Source organism: Amblyomma americanum, chromosome 1 (assembly GCF_052857255.1).
Source record: "Amblyomma americanum isolate KBUSLIRL-KWMA chromosome 1, ASM5285725v1, whole genome shotgun sequence".
Taxonomy (NCBI): domain Eukaryota; kingdom Metazoa; phylum Arthropoda; class Arachnida; order Ixodida; family Ixodidae; genus Amblyomma; species Amblyomma americanum.
Genome location: NC_135497.1, coordinates 269077421 through 269094599, shown reverse-complemented (window position 1 = coordinate 269094599; position 17179 = coordinate 269077421). Strand labels below are relative to the sequence as shown.

At 47.9% G+C, this 17179-nt stretch overlaps 1 protein-coding gene across 1 annotated transcript in view; it reads left to right on the top strand.

Moving 5' to 3' along the window:
• LOC144115058 (sushi, von Willebrand factor type A, EGF and pentraxin domain-containing protein 1-like) overlaps positions 1-17179 on the top strand; it is a 541580-nt gene that overhangs the window by 361905 nt on the left and 162496 nt on the right. The window contains 3 exon segments of the mRNA XM_077649191.1: positions 912-1088; positions 12380-12559; positions 14269-14445. Coding sequence (XP_077505317.1) covers positions 912-1088; positions 12380-12559; positions 14269-14445 — 534 coding nt within the window.

Genomic DNA, 17179 nt, shown 5'->3' with positions numbered 1-17179 from the left:
TACTTCGCTTTGCTGCTGCATCCCTACCCCCTTCCAAACCACCTCCTTTAATTGAAAGTGCTTAAAGATTTGAGCTTTCGTACCTCATTCCTGGTTCTACGGGGATGCTTAAGAACTTCTGCTTCAGCAGCTCTTGTGACTTTTTTCTCTGAAGTAAGGGAATTGAAATTTGTGTCGTTCAAGTGAAAGTTTGAAATGTCCACTTTCTCCGGAATACATCACTTTGCTTATAAAGCACCTACCTGCGGCGATGCATTTTCTTCGCCGGTACACAAACCTTTACATCCCACCGTGGAAGGAAGACAGCGGCTGCTTTGCCTCGCCAACCTTAAAGTCCGAATCTCTAGCGCAATCTGGCTTCTGGTTGTTTCCCATGATGCAGGTGCATGGGAAGAGTATGCGCTCAGCGTCCTATAAACAAGTCCGCAATGCAGTGCATCACTGACGGGGTGAATAATTGCTCTCGTTCTTCAACAAAAATATGCAGACGGCATTGCATCGGTGGCGGAAAAGCGTTGCCGCTGCTGGCACTTTATAGTCAAGTGGCAGGCTCCTCCCAAAGAGAACATTTCAAACTTTCATTTGAACGCAACATGTTTAAATTCTGTCACTTATCCAAATGTTACAGCTCAGGACGGAAAGTTTATTCGCCACTTTTCGTCCATAGATAGATAGACAGATAAAGAGGAGGAGGGAAAGGCAGGGATGTTAACCAGAAAGGGGTTCCGGTTGGCTACCCTGCACTGGGGAAGAGGGATTAGGGGACTAAAAGGAGGAACTCGTCCATTACTTGGCAGCATACTACGTCGAAAGCATGCTGGCAGTGTGAGTAAAGTTAGAGTAACAGTGTGACCATAAACTTAGTTGCTTAGGGCTGAGTGTGACTGGCCTGTCTGCACGCACGTGCGCAGAGATCGACTGCGGCCACCCTGGCCACCTGCACAACGGCTACGTGGAGTTCCGTTCGTCGACGCTCAACGCCAAGGCCACCTACAACTGCTTCGACGGCATGAAGTTCCAGGGCGAGTCGAATACCAGCATCTGCCTCGACACCGGCAACTGGTCGACCCCGCTGCCCAAGTGTCTCGGTGAGCAAACCCGGTGCCCGCCAGGCGCTGCTCTTTGCGCCCATCGCTTCTGGCTGCTCAGTCTTGATACCCAAGCGGCGCGTTTTAAAACTGCGCAGTAAGACGAAGTAATAATTTCTGTAGCGCAGAGTGTGGAACTAGTCGGTAAGACGTCCTTGAAAGCATTGAGCGCGAAGATGCAAGACGAAGAAGACCAGAGAGGGAGAAAGTAGTTTGTCTGCCATGTCTCTTCGTCCCGTTTCTTTGTGCAAATATTTTCAGGAATAATGGTGGTGAGTTGTTTTTCTTAGTTTTTCTGTTTTAACTTTGAAAGACGCCTCAAGCGGCAGTAATTTAGCCTGGGTGTTGAGTTGTGATTGCATTCGAAATTACGTAATGAAGTCAAATACCGCAGCACAGAAACTTTACCGAATACGAAAATAAAAATCGAGGGTTTGACGTCCTTAATAAATTGCGCAACTGTGACAGGCGTTGCGGCAGTTTTCATTAAAGAGCGCAATCTGTGAATGAGCCAACTTTTGTTAACACGCTTTCCCTCTGACTATGACGCAGCTGTTTTTGTTCAATTCAGAGACAGCATTAAGAGCGGAGCAGATGGGAATACTCTTGAAACTGACGCGCTCCTTTGTTTTTCGTTGACTGCGCACTAGCTGCTGTGTAACGCACAACGGCTCCTTTATCACTGTTCACCAAGGTGAACTCCTACGTTCCAGTACCCCTCTCCTTCCCTTCCGCAATTAAATACAGCAGTACAAGCAACGGTGGAAATAAACAGCGCAAAACAGAGAGGCGCTACTTGAGCAGTAAGCTCTTTATACTATTCTTGCTTTTCGGCACCCCCTTAAAAGTCTGCCGAAATGGCGTGTTGCCTGCCACGGATAGGCGAAAAATTCCAGACGATCAATCGGATTGATGCGTCGGGGTTTGCGTTATAATTAGTGCTGCCCCCGGACGGAGCAGCCGCTGCCGCTGACGGGCTCAGACCGTGCGAACGGGTGGCGTGATCCAGTCCAGCAATCACGGCGTGACGCGCCATATCCCCTCTCCACTATTCCCCACACGACACTTGTTGCCTTCCACCCTCTCTTCGTCCCCCCTCTGCTGCTTTATCTTCCCCTCCCCCCCTCTCTCTCCCCACTTAGCGAACTGCCAATTAGCGAGGCCTCAGAGAGACGGACGGACAGATTTTTTTCGACCTGGAGCTAAATGCTAACGCATTCAAAGTGTTAAAGGGACTGTGCAATGAATAAAAAGTCGCTTGTAAATGTTTTCAATGCTTATAAATTATGCTAAGAAGCATTCACACCAAGTATGAGTCTTCGGAACTGAGCCAGCAATTTGTTATGAATTTTTAAAAGCCGTTTTTTTTTAATTCGCGGGCCGATTGGTGTGCTCGTAGTGATCGATTTTGAAACTAATATCGTGAAAAAAGACGTCACTATACCCGTGACGTCACCAGGCCACCACACGCTCTCATTCGCTGGAGCCACGGCAGCCACGACGTCACGGGCACACTTCCGGTAGCCGTGAAAATCGTCTGCTCGTGCCGCCGCGCGACCCTCTCGGGCAAGCGCGAGCCAGGCCATTGCCTTCGCGCATATTGTTTCAATTTTCCTCTGCCGCCTCCTTCTGTCGGGAGTTCCGGAGCCACTCGCACGGCTCTTCATGCGCACGCATAGGGCTCGATGCCCATCGCGGCCGTAAGAGCGAGCAGTCGCGCCTCGAGGTCCGGGTCCATTACTGCTAACTACAATAGACGACAAGCAAAGAAACCAGACGCGCGCCGCAATCACGCCGCCGACGCTGCTGCTTGGGTGACAACCGCAACCGGAAGCGAAAACCGGAAGTTGCAAAAGGAACGTCAGCGGATGACGCATTCATGGGCGGGGCCCAGTCCCAGACCTGTTTTCTTTATTTTTGTCTGGTGCCCCGCGTGTACGAGTTGAGGGGGGAGAGGAGGAGCGTAATTTTTAATCGTTTATATCTTCGTTGTTATAGATGCTATCTCAAAAATTCTTGCACTGGGGTGACGAGTGATGAAATGCCTATCTCTCGTCTTTTTTACGTAATCTCAATTAATTCATTGCATAATCCCTCTAAGTCTCTGATCGACTGTAGAATTAGAGGTAGAAAGCCGCATCATTGCGCCAACGTTGGTTCAGAGGACATAGACGGCACGGAGGGCAGGTAATAAAAAAATAATAAAGTAAAAATAAATATCATATAAACATACGTGTGTACTTGCCTTGGAAGCTGCGTCACTGCTCTGCGTAACGCAAGTTAAGAGGATGCGAGCCCCGGTAGATGGCATAATGAGAGAAGCGTCCTAAGAAATGAAGTTGGCGAACTTGCGCCAAAAGCGAGCAGCGCGATTTGTGCAAGGGGAATAAATGAAACGCGTAACTAGCGCAGCGACTCGACTCTGTGGCCCTGCTGTCACCGATGTTGTATCCGTTTGATATGCATTTCCTTTTCTCTGTTATCCTAAGTCTACTATATAGAGCTCTTCCTTGCGGCTAGCGGAGAGAGATAAAAGAAAGGTTTGCCAAGAAAGGTCAGGCTTCATGAAGGTTTGGATGTTAGGGATATGGAAAGCAAAATCAACGCATCTTCAGTAGAGATTGGCAAGAGAAGGCTGGCTGCCTAAAAGCAGAATGAAATTGGATGAACTCACATCACACGAGACAGGTATAGTGTTTCAACCCTGCTTGTCGATGTGTACCTGGGGTTGGGGGCTCGTCAAGCTCCCTGTAGCTTTTTCCCTGAACTCCTTTCCACACGTGATATGAATAATGAAGGCTTTATTATTACTACAATAATATAATAATAATAATAATAATAATAATAATAATAATAATAATAATAATAATAATAATAATAATAATAATAATAATAATAATAATAATGTATGTTAGAAAATGGGAAGCGAACAGCTTAGAATGGCAAAGAACGGCAGTATATACAAGTGGCCGTTGGCTGAATATTTAAAGACGTTCGGAATAAATGAGATCGCTACTTACGTTTGCTTAAATTTACCCCGATCCAAAGCACATGCCAATGAAACCCATACATATCAATCCATCCAACCATCGGCAAGGCGTGAATGTTCGATACGCTAACATATTCCACTGCCTCCAGGCGACAGGTGCGGACGCGCGCCTCCCACTCCGTGAGCGCAGTTCACTCCACACAAAAGTGGATCACGGCAGCGCATCATGCATCTTGCGTGATACTAAAACTTCCCGGCATCATCTATGTGTTCGTTGGTTGGCGCTGACAGCGGGGCCTGCATACCCAACAGGAGGCCAAATTTATGTCAAAAACCCCCCATCTCTCCTGAGCATCCTTTCGTGCTGTGTACTTGCAGGGGAAAGGGTTGAACATGGCATCCCGTCTTTGGAGTCACTTTTGAGTATTTTAGATCCCGTGGTCCGAAAACTTAGCCGCGTGTCATCCGTCGCTGTGCGCTACGAAGCGGAGCCTGGCCTAGGATTTCCTTCCGCTACGCTGGCCACTTGGCGGGTCAAAGGTCCCTAAACTCGGCCTGCCCTCAAAGCACGTCCTGCCGTAGCCTGTCCACGCGGAACTGATGTTTCGGAAGCGGCGCCGACAAAGGTTCCAGCTCTGCGCGCGAAGTGTTTAACTTAATCGCGAACGAATCCGTCCAGGCATTCAGTTTGGTTCTTTCAAGCGCAACCGTAGACAAAGGACGCGTACGCACGACATGCGGCAGAGCGCGCTTAAAACAGGAGCGCTCTCTTCCAGGTCAGTACACGCTTCTATTATGGGCTTGAGCACGCTCGCATCGCTCTCGACGGAGAAAGGAAGTGAATGGGAAGCAAATCCTGGGAAACGCAGCTTGTTTGATATTGTGAAGTGTACACCTTTTGGGGGCTTTTTAGGATTGGACACGCTATCGCAAGCTTATAGAGGTCAGTACTTCTTGACAGTGGCCAAAAAGTATCCACGTGAGCAAGAAAAGAAAAATTGCAATAGGCGCTTAATTCATATACATAAATTGCAACAAGAAAAAATTAATGGAAAGCTAAATGCAACGCGCAGCTTCTCGTCCCCTTGATGACAATGAACGAATACGAACCGCTAGGATGAATGAATATAAGTAAAATGTGTGAGGATCGGAGGGAAAGGTGGCGAGTTATGTCAGCTTATTATTGCGCACCAGAGCAGTTTTTAATTGACGCGAATGACGGCAAAGATTTTCTTGACAGTGTACCAACAAGTGCCAACGAGTGCATGGGAGCTCGAGGCAAAAGCCGGATGTAGACAGTGCGAATGTAGGTGCATACATAGACTGGTTGTTTTGATTTCGATTCAGTGTTTTCATTGCTGTGAATTTTGGGAATGACAATGCGAAGTTTTATTCTCCCCCATCCCTCCCTCTCTCTCTCTCTTTCTCTCTCTCTCTCTCACACACACACACACACACACACACACACACACACACACACACACACACACACACACACACACACACACACACACACACACACACACACACACACACACACACGCACGCACGCACACACACACACACACAAACGCGTGCGCGCGTACGCACGCTGCTTCCTGATGGCGTGTTTGTATACAGAGTGCCTCACGTAACTTGGGCCAAAACTTAAAAAAAACGGTACACTGCAGCGGAATGAAACCATTCACAAATACTTTGCCGCCGTGTGGGGCTCCTCAAAGTATTTTTAACTTCTTCTTAACTAGTTCATTAACTAGATGAATTCTGCAAAATTTGTAATCATTTTAAGCCCAAGAGCGGTTCGTTAGGTTCTAGACGGAGTTGAGAAAGAGCCGACTCAGCTTTTTGTAGCGATATATCTCCTTCAATGTATTCTTTATGGAATTAAAGAAAAAGCCCACGCAATATAAATACTTGTGGCTCCAATCTACGCTGTGAATATGGTTGGACAGTGAAGCTGTAAAACAACACCCAATTACCCATTGCGGCGTCACTTCAAAATTCACTCACGTGGCTCTACCAAGACTAAAACCAGAGACAAGTGAAATGTACTTGAGCTATTTGCTGTATGCCTGATTTCAAAGGAGATATGCCGTTAACGACGTCATGCCGTTTGTAGTTCCCACGATGGCTTCGAATGACTTCAACCCCTTTCGAAGCAGCTTCAAACGTAATGTTTACCGGAACGCGTAGTTGTAATTGTCGGCACCGCGCGTCGGAAATATTCCTTCCCTTACGGCGCGGTTTCGGTCTCCACCTAGATATGTGCGACAGCTGGCGTCATTTACTTTGCTTAAATTGTCCAACGGGCAAGGCCTCGCGCCGAACGGACGATGGCGCTCCGTGGACCCGTTGGCAACGCTGCAACACGCTGTAGCTTCCCGCTCTTAAAGGCGAAGCTTGAGCATCCTCGAATTTTTGTTAATTTTTTTCACTTTTCATTATTTTTAGCCAGTTATGCCGACGCCGTTATCGTACATTATGCGGTTTGCACTCCACACGAGGGCTTCGAATGACGTCAACCCCATTCGAAGCAGCTGCAAACCTAATGTTTACTGGAACGCGTCGGACGGTTTTCCATTGTTCACAGGCGCCTTATCATCCATCACGTGGTTTAAATGCTTGTTCTGTGGTTTTTCTTTAGCCTGGTGTTTTTTTGCTTACGACAACGGTACGAAATTTTCCTTGGACGTTAGAGATATACATCTTCGCTGTAAAAAAAAAAAAAGAACACGCGGTAGGCCTCTTGGGCTACCGTATTGTAGCCCTACCAAGCGCGTTTTCAACGAACGAAGCGTGCACGCTGACCGCCTCGAAGTGAACGGCCGACGCAGCTGTCAGCGTCGTCTTGAAAGTGCGTCAGCATTTTTGTTCGAAACATGGAAAGCGGGCGCCGTGATCTGCGATAAGCGACAGGCCGATGGGGCCACGCTGTGCACACTGCGCACGCTGCGCCTGCACACAGGGCACTGTCGACGCCGACAACCGCACGAAACTGGTGCAAGTGGGCTAAAAAAGCTAGCAATGCAATATTGTTAATGTCACGATTTATGTTTCGGTATGTGAGTGACATAAGGTCTGAAGACCAGACTGGCACGAGCTATGTTCTAGCCTGAGCAGAATTCAGTGCTTGGACCTCTAACGGACACATTTTTTTTTCATAATGACAACGAAATGGTCTTTTAGTACCCGTGCTGCCATTTCTCGGCGAAATAGAAAAAAAATTCTTTCGACTAGCGTTTTCGCCTTAAACCGGACACCAGGGGCCAGAAAACATAAGACAAACTGAACTCGTTATGAGCCAGACATGACAGTCGCTTATGACGAGCCAGGCTCGTCCGAGTCCTCTAGGGTGTTAAAGAGCGGAACTTTGATGGAGGCATGTGTAACGCTAAAATTTTGGTGTTTCATCACCTTGGAAAGGTATTGACATTTCAACAAGTTGGTAGTGGCTCTATAGCCCGCATTCTTTGTGAATGCCCTGTCTACAGTACCGAAAGGCAGTCTCTCTGTCGTGCGCTGCAGCGTCTAGATTCACGCCCACTGACGGATATTAAGATTCTCGGCCACTGGCCGTGGCGATCGTCGGCGGCGAAGGCCTGCAAGGCACTGCTCCGCTTCTTGCGAACTATACTGGCCTGCACGATAAGTTGTGACCTTACTGAACGCTTGCTGCATTTGCATAGTGGCTTAAATTTCGTGCTACTCTCTTTCCTCGTTCATATTTTTATCTTCTCACCACTTTCCCCCCGTGTAGGGTAGCAAACCGGTTATTCTTCCGGTTAACCTCCTTGCCTTTCCCCTTCGTCCTCCTCCTCCTCCTGATAATGGCTCTCTTTGAGATTAGCACGAGCACAGAGGAGGTGCTCCAAAAAAAAAAGAGCGAATGGCAGGTGCGCTTTCACATCGACGTGTATTTGCGGAACAAGCTCTTCATGCGTGTAATTAAAATCTGTGCACTCAGCAGAGCGGCATCAGCGGAGGACCTGATCTTCCCTCACATAAAAGCGAAAAGCAACATAGCCTGTCCACCGGGTTTTCGATGCCCGTTAAAAGCCTTTACATATAGGTTGTCGGAATTTATCCCGACCCCCCCATTACGGTAAACTTGATAGCGCAGATGTAGCCTTGACTTGTATAAATCTGTTTAGAGAAACCCCTCTCACCCACTGGCCTGCTATATCTTTCTCATCGGGAAGGCTTAAAACGGAGCCACTTGCGGAGAAGAACCCCCCGAAAATATTATAGAAGAGAGCGCACCAAGGGCACCGTTACTGGTCGCGTGCTTCATCGAGTAATACGCATTTCACTTCCGCAGAATAATACCATTGACCTCCGGCCGAGCCGACACCCTGCCTGGGCTCTTTCAGCGCCCTGGTTACGGCTTTGGGTTGTAAAAATGTGGTGGTAGTGGTATTAATGATGTACAAGCGGGATTACTGCCTTGTTAAAAATTCAATCATGATGAGGTAGCAGATCGCCTAAGCAATAAGAACAGTGCCGCAGTTTCGTTCACATCATTTGACTTCCAGCTTTTGCAGGTGCATGATTGAACGAAAATTACGTTGGAAACTGAACGTGGGACCTCCCGGCTAAGACCGCAATGCATAGCACCATACGTTACCTAAAGGTGCTCTGCAGCGTAACCATGTGCTGTCATCTTGCCTCTTAGCTGCGCAAGTTACCGGACAAGCTACTCAACAAATCTGATCGAAACCTGGCTGAAATTCCCCATGCTTTAGGGTAAAAAAACGCTGCTTTAAAGTGAAGGTGGCGGTCATGTGTATACCACGTTCGGAAGCCGGACGGTTTCTGGACTGACCGCAATCAGAGCTGACAACGCACTATATACAAGGGAGTGCCGTGCTGCACGCGTGACGTTCTCGGCCGTCGGCAAAGCCCGGCGGCAGTCGATTGGCAAACAGAAAGTCGGGTGTCCGCGGGCGCCGCGCTCGGATGCCGCTGCGGGCTCGTCGTCCGCACATGGGAGTCGATCACTTCAACAATTTCCAGGGGACCGCAGTCCTCAATGTTGGCCCCAAGCAAACAAGCTCGGCCGAACGCAGTGTGCCGAGTTTTCTTTTTATTTTCCCCTTTATTTCTGGTGCTTCGCCGGCTCTGCGTGGCAGCCGTTGTCCTCATCATACATTGAGTGCCGGCCACCTTTCTGGATGTATATATACTTACTTCTGGTAGACGCAAAGTATCGGCCTTGGCCTGCCTGTTTCACGCTTCTGTCCTGTAGGATGGAGTAGGCTCTCACTTTTGCACTAGTAGACCTCCCAGTTCTCGCAGATGCACGCATTCTTGGGGACATGTGAGTACAGAGGTGTTGCCTGCACGCAGACTCTACTCACGACCCATTTACGCTTGCTTGCACTACCTGTATAAGGTTACTCAGACTGCGCGTCCAATACCAATACCAATCAATTATCAAAGTGGGAGAGCCGTATTTTTTGTTTGCTGCAGATTAGATTGAGTACCATGCAGGTGAGTTAGGTCCCTAACCACGTCCAGCTTAATTTTTTTTTTCAGTTTCGCTTAGGTATCCGCGCAGTTGCCGGTTCTACGTCAGTTCCTTGGCTAAAGTCAATATTCAGAGGTTAAGGAAACAAAGGAATGATTTAACTGTTACGCCATTTGTGAAATATGTACAGCCTTTGTTACAAACTAAAAGTCCAGGGGGTTTTCTTCTAAGTAGTGATGTTGTAGCATCCGTGGAACTTTCGAAGAAGTGAGGACGAGAGTTCCTCGCATCTTCGGAAGTTTTGGTGCGCATTACAAACATGGCTCAGAAGCAAGCACCTTGGCCTGTATACTTTTTACAAAGGCTGTACATTGGGGTGGATCTGCTGCTGCTGATCTTCCTGCCTTGTGCACTGCGCTCTACTGCACTTAAGGCTCTTCGTTGTCAGTTTCTGTACGTTCAGAAATTTGGGCAGTAATAATCGGACTGCTGTTTTATTCAGAGGTCTACAGTAGAAATCGTGGCATGTTATTAAGTGTCTTAATTACAGGAATAAGCGACAAATTTTCGATAATTTACGTGCCTCCATTATTTTTGTTCTTAATTTTTCTCAGCTCTCGTTATGTATTTGCCGCAGTTATGTGCAAAGACCTCGATCTGCTGATACATGCATACACTACTCTTATTGTGAAAACGTCATTTGACTAAAAACAGCTGAGATTTAGAAGGGCGAAGGATTAAGATTAGCGTTGAGGACAGGCGGCGTTGAATACAATTATGCCTACAATTCTTTATTGCTGCCGAAAATGAGCCTAGGAATAAGTTACTATACGCTAAAAGATGGCGCCGCATATGCCCCGAAAGTCAGTGATCGGCGACGCCCTAAATCTTTTTTCAGTTCATCAGAATGTCGTGAGTGGCACGATAGTATCCTAACCTGCAAATTTTCGTTCCGTCAAAGCGCCAAATTTTCATTAATGGGTCCTATAAGTAGCTTCGCATCTTGTATGATGAATACGCTCTTCTGACCACAATCTTCACTGAGGTTCCCCATAAGCGCGCAGCCTTCAATTATATGCCCGCGAGTAAAGCTTTGCCCTAGGCAACAATAGCTAAAACGGCTAAAGGAGGGTTAAAGGGGGGTAACGACAGCTGATTCGGCGATAATTACCTCCAGCGGTACTTTCTTTTAATACTTCGAATGCTGCCTCAATCCATAATAGACCTTTCTCGGGCGAGTCTACGGTAGCTGTCCGTTTCCGGGCAGTGCCGTAGTTTATTTGTTTTCAGTAGAAAAATATACTTCGGGGTGGCAGTTTTCAGTTTAAAACAGGGCTGAACCCAAATTACACCAAACCTCTTCGCGGTGCGCCCATCGAGAACCATCGGGTTTTACCCGAGAACGAAGAGCCCCACACATACTTCATTGAATTTGTACAATGACATAAAGCGTGGAATCGAGGAGGTGGCAATGAAACATCTTTTTGCCCCCCCCCCCCCTCTCCTTTTTTTTCTTCCTGGTTAAGCATTGACTATGCAAAGAACAGGGACACGTGTTTTCGCTCCCAGAACGCTGAGCAGCTCTTACACTCGTGCCTTTTAAGGTGGACTTGTCTGCAGACTTATGTGAATGCCGCGGCACCTTTGAACTCGGGCTCGGCGAACATTCACGAACGAGTGGCCCCTGTGAGAGCTTATACATGATGTGAGCGCACCATGGGAGCTAGTATATCGAATCGAGCAGTGTTAGAGCACGCGCTCCTTTGTCAAAACCCTCGTATTGCACGGTTCAGTCGGGAAAAACTTGATTGAAACTTCCTCTCAAGCCAGCAAACCATGCCGTCTCTTTGACAAGACATCACGCCGTTTTGATGTCCGAACAGAAGGTTGATGTTGAAGAGTATCTCGTGGACCCGGGCGCTCTTTCCACATCAGCGTCGCTTCTTTCTGGCTCGCAAACATTCGTATGAACGCTTCCTGTTTAGATACGATTATGCGTCATATAAGCTTACGCACTTCGAATCTATTTATTCACCCCGTAGCATGCATGGCTTGGCTGCTTCGTGCCGCAAAAAAATAAAAAAGTTTCCTTGGCTTCAGTGGCTCACATTGTGAATGTCATAGTTTTGCTTTGCTATTTGTCAAAGTAGTACGACCACTTTGCTGCACCAGGACAGAATATTGACAAGCAATATTTTTTTTTGTTTTGCCAGTTACATTCGAAGCTCGAAGGCGATGTTTCGCAAAAGCCGATGAAGAGTTGTTCTAGATCAGAGGCGCAAATAAAGGAGTTGTCGATAGACGTCAGCGAAAAATGTTAGCCGCATTTTTGTTGCGGAGCTGACCTCTATCACTTTTGCAACAATCATTTTTCTGTTCCTCTCTACTTTTACTCCCTTTAGTGCTGACTCGCTCTTATCCATCGTGTAAGCTGGCATAGTGAATTTTTTTTTCCTGCTACACTGAATTTTATTGCTAGCACGAAACCTCTGTTCAATGTCGATAATCGCTCTGTGGCCTCTGGTTTATATATATTCTGGAATCTCTGCTTCTTTATGTCTTCTCTTTGTTTCTTTTTGTTACTGGGGCATGGTTTGTTGCCTCTTCACTTCACTGTGCGCACGACATGCCCTCAATTACGTCAACTGCATTAAAATTGCCCCGCAAAGCATGCACGGCCGGCTGTTCTAACCCTGGCCAACTTAATAGAAAGAACTCCGCGAAACTGCACAACGACAGGCGCGGCCTGCATTCGTCGCCCGTAGAGGAATCTCAAAACGAAGCGCGCAGGACCCGCGACGGGCCAGCGTGACATGCCGTGTGCTTCCAATGCAGCGCCGTGCAAGATCCCGACGCTGGAGCACGCGCACGTGAACCTGTCGACGCCCGAGTCCCGGCTGGAGCACGGACGCCAGCTGAGGGTCAGCTGCCACGAGCACTACGAGCTGGCCTACAACGCCACGCCGCCACGCTGCAACAACGGGTCCTGGACCCACCTGCCCATCTGCGCGCCCGGTGAGCGGCGCGGAGCACTTGCCCGCATGCATGGTACCGCCGGGCGACGGGAAACCTCAAATACGTCAGCTTACGATAAAAGTTTGGAGAGGCGCGAACACGTCAGACTGGTCTTCTAATGCCTGTTAAACTAGTAAATGTTTGAGGCGAGTTGGACTAAAATTTCACGCCTTCATCAATGGAAACACACGCAAGCGCAGCAGTTTTTTCTTTCTCTCTCTCTCTCTTTCTGTATCCTTCTCTTTCATGCCTAACTTTCGAGGTACTGACCCCGGTTGCCTGTCGCACGTTCGCCAAAAATTTCCCGCATCCAAGCATTAAACCGCGCAATTACAGGACAAGCAGAACTCCGCCCCACCTGCCTCGGGCAGTATTGTCAGCAAATACACGCGAATGGCTTGGTTAACAGGCAGAGGTCAGGTCCCTCCAGTATGAAAGAGAACAAATTTTTGAGCATTCAATTTGTGATTACTCGATAACATGATGTGTGACGATCACACTTTTTTCTTGTTTTGTATATAGTTTTCCTCTTGGCGTGTAATATTTAAACGTAGTATTCAACGTTAGTAGAAAATTCGCCTTTTCCTGCAAACTGATCCCTTTCATCTTGGAAAGACCTGTACACTCAACTGCGCACTATAACAACGCGGCCTGCTTACCACTTCCCCTTCTCCCATTTTTTTATTTTGGTTTTTCGCTGTTGATGTGGTTTCTTCTTCGGCGTCTATTTTATTTCGAAAATGTTTATCAAAGCTATACCTTTCGAAACTGGAAACGACATTTCTCTGAATTCCTGTGGGATCGACTAAGCCACATTTGCATCTGGATTTTTAAATGACTGCCTGTTTTATTGCCCGAAGTAAAAAAATGGTAGGGTTTTAACGTAGTTAAAAGGAGTAGACGTGTGAAAAAATGTTTAGCCTGGTTGGCTCATGGTTTTGCTTTGCTGGGTCATCGGCACGTCTGGCGAGGATATTAGTTCGATAGTCGTATTAGTTGATGAAGACGAGGACGTGCAATGCGCAGCGCGAGAGTGTGTTACAGTTTAACACGAGGCAGTATCGGCTACGGCGAGAGCATAGTACTCTCGTGCAGTGGCCAGCGAAGGGGATCTGTTCGCGCATCCGCGGGTTCGAATCCCCAGTCGCGGATATTTATTTATTCAGGCGTCAGGCTTCAGCGATGAAACGGCTTTTGCAGCTTTAGTCTTGAAGTAGAGCTTTCGCTCTGAAAAAGTTTGAACTATCAGTGTGTAGCTATGAATGCACTCCTCCTTTCGAACATTCACTCTGATGCTCGGACTCAGCGGGATAAAGTGCTACGCTTTCCACATCATTGGAATATTTTGGGATTCCTGCGATTTGTTAATGAACACGGCTATGTGCGTGATCCCTTCCAGTAGAGCTATATTTTTTTATGTCCAGTTGGCGCGGGACCTGAGTGCACCAGTGACACTTGGAAGGCCCTTCGTTCACGAATGTGACACGTTCTCAGTTCTGCGCAAAAACGACCTGCAGGCATGGAACAGATCTACACGCAAATTCTTGCGGCGTTCGAAAAAACCATACAGAAATATTGCTAAAGTTTTTCTCGTTTCTCGTAATAAGTTCACTGACTGGGCCATTATTGGTGACCACGCTTTGCGTTTTACACAAGCTCTGCGCTCTTGCCGTTTCACTCTGCCGGCTTTGTGCGGCTCAACTTTGCAGCCCGGTGCAAGAGCCTCCCCGAGCGGCCTGCGCACGGCTTCGTGATCGCGCCCAAGACGGACCACGGCATGCGGGCGCTGTTCCATTGCACCGACGGCTACCAGTTGGTGGGGCCCAACGTCACCGTTTGCCAGTTCGGCAACTGGACCCACGAAGCCGTACCTGTCTGCCGAGAGAGTGAGTGGCCGCACCTGGGCGCTTCGGTCGTCTTGGATGCACGCACGCAGTCCATCGCATAGCTCGTTAGCGTAAGCCGTACGCGGAAGTCACTCAACCAGCGGCATGGTAGTGTACAGGTCGTTGAAAAACGAACGATGTGGTACGGGTGATGCAGCGTAAATCTCTTCGGGCAAATTAGTTCGCTTGAACGCAGCTTCGACGATGAAACTTAGTTTTATGCACAAAAATAACGACTTACCCTGCGCTAACTGACTCAGTGCAATCGTCCCCACCTCGGATAAAGACAAAAAATGTGTGTGCATGTGCGTTGTATGCCACATCTTCGCACGTGTTCGCAAGACATTTAATAATGACGTTGAAATCTCTACGACAGTCAAATTCATCTTCACCGACGCACGCTAAAAATACTGCATTTGCATCGCTGACTGCGTGGCAGGTAATGTCCTGCACAGGCATCTTATCTATACCGCCGCAGTAAACGTTCTTGTGCGACCGCAACTGCTCGTTGTGCAACTCAATTAAAAGTCAACTGGCCGTGTCTCTGCGCTCGCAGACCAGTTTATGTAGCGCTACTCACCTATCTCAATCCTCGCAGCACAGCGTATCTTTATTAACTTTTAATATTGGAATAAGCAAGGTAATTTTTCAATTCGTGCGGTATAAGAGGGAAGGTGTCGTTCACTTGAATACTCGCTGCGCGCGACACCGGCACGAGAGGATGCAGCTCTGCGTCTGTTCTTGTCCGTGCTCGCTTCTCTCAGTTCTTTCTCGTGCGCTGTGAGCGTTTTTCTAATCAACTGACCAGTCCCGAGAGCGAACTATAACGAAGTTGTGAAACCAACTCACCCAGGAAATGGAGCTAGAAGCGATGGTAAATACCTGAGGAACTGCCCTCCTCCCATGAAAAGCGCCCGGTTCAGCATACCTGCGTCTGCCTCCTTACATTCATGCCGAGCACCTTTTCTGGGACCAGGGTGGAGTTTTGAGGGTTTTTTGTCTATTGTTGCTGCCCCATTTCTTTACTTGCGTGGTCGTGACTGCGCCATCGGTGCCACCCCGACATACGAAGGGCGAAGTGTACCAAGGACCTCTGACGATCGGAGGCCTTCTAAACCACGGGACAGCGCGGAGCGCTATAACCCGTTTGTCAGAATCTTCAGCCCTGTCTTGGCCAGCCGATGTTGGCAGGACCAGGGGCGACTGCAAGCCTACAGTGCCGCTTGAAAGAGGCCGCCAAGATGCAAAATATATATTTAGCTTAGCGTCCTCGTGTTTCAAACTATCCTTGCCTGCTCATGTCAGTACGCCCTCATGACTCCGCGATAACCATGAGGTCATGTTGAAATATTTAAAAGGCACCAAAGTTGACGTTAAGCAGCTTGGCGAAGTGAGCCTGAAAAGCTTGAAAAGCGTTCAGGTGCGTTCAGAGATATATGCGCCACAACAGCGAACGATTCCAGCATGTTGGCAAGATGGAAATGCTTAATGTTTAGCCTGCGCTGTTTGCCTGATGATCTCTGTCCTCGACTGTTTATTTCTATTTCATTGAAAAGCACGTGGGTAAAACGGCGCCTCTGGCGTTCCCCATAAATGCGAGGTTTCGAAAGGAATCGGTGCGAGGTCTCAAAGTGTCTTTAAATGGTAATCCGCTCATCCTTTGGCGCAGTAGCATATTTTATCGAAACGCCACTCAGTAAGGGTTTTATTTGTTTCCGGAATGAGCGCTTCTGTACTCATGTCAGCCCCGAGCAACGCTCTTTTCCTGTGAAGTACGCAGGATCAGTCTTGTGCACGTTACAGAAAAGAAGTAGTTGATTACAATTACTATTACTTCACCTAAATTGTAACTGATTTCAGAGGTTAATTACAGCTTCCAGCAAGCAACTTAACAATTACAAAAGAGCAATTGATTTTTATGCCGTTATTTTTATTCCCACATTTATTAGCATTATTCAGTTATTCGCGGACTAGAATGAGCCGGTGCGGCTTCCTTGATCGGTTGTCTGCTGCAATTCATACTCTATTTTCGCCAGCAGTTGTTTTGCTAAGTTTCCTCGATATTTTTTACACGTTTCCTTGTGAAAACAAAAGCAGCGACACTGCAGACCCTCTCGGTGTACGCACTGGATAGAAGAGCGAAGTTGTGATGTATGAACAACTTGCGCACCAGTTCGTAGTTACGAAAAGCGTCGCGCCTCGTTCTTGGCGCTCTGAGGAAGGGCACAAAGCTCCAGCTCATTTAAGATGACACTCTGATGTGCCGTCGCGAAGCAACACAAACTCAAGAACGTAGCGGCAAATGCCCTTCAAAGGAGGCTCTCCAGCCAATGGCGTCGACCGGTTCTAATGACGTTGTGGTTTTAATCCCCTTGGACCCGCTAGAGTGATACCCCAGGGGGCGGTAGGTGAAGGGGGAATAACCACGGCTTAATTGGATGAACAGCGGCGTGACGAAAATCCATCGACGCTATTGTCTGGAGGGCCTCCTTTGGTGGGCATCTGCCGCTTTATTCTTGAATTGTATGCGACTATAGCACCAGGAAAGAGAAAGACATTCAATTGGCCAAGTTTGAAGGTGACAAAATTCCAAACCCCAACACGTCTGAGAGAAGTTAAGCTACGTAGCATGTAAACTTGAGGTACGGGCGAGCATACCAAAAACATCAGAAAAGAAAACATGCTGAAGGCTTTCTTGCGCAGTCATCCCAACAAACAATGGGGACCGTGCGTA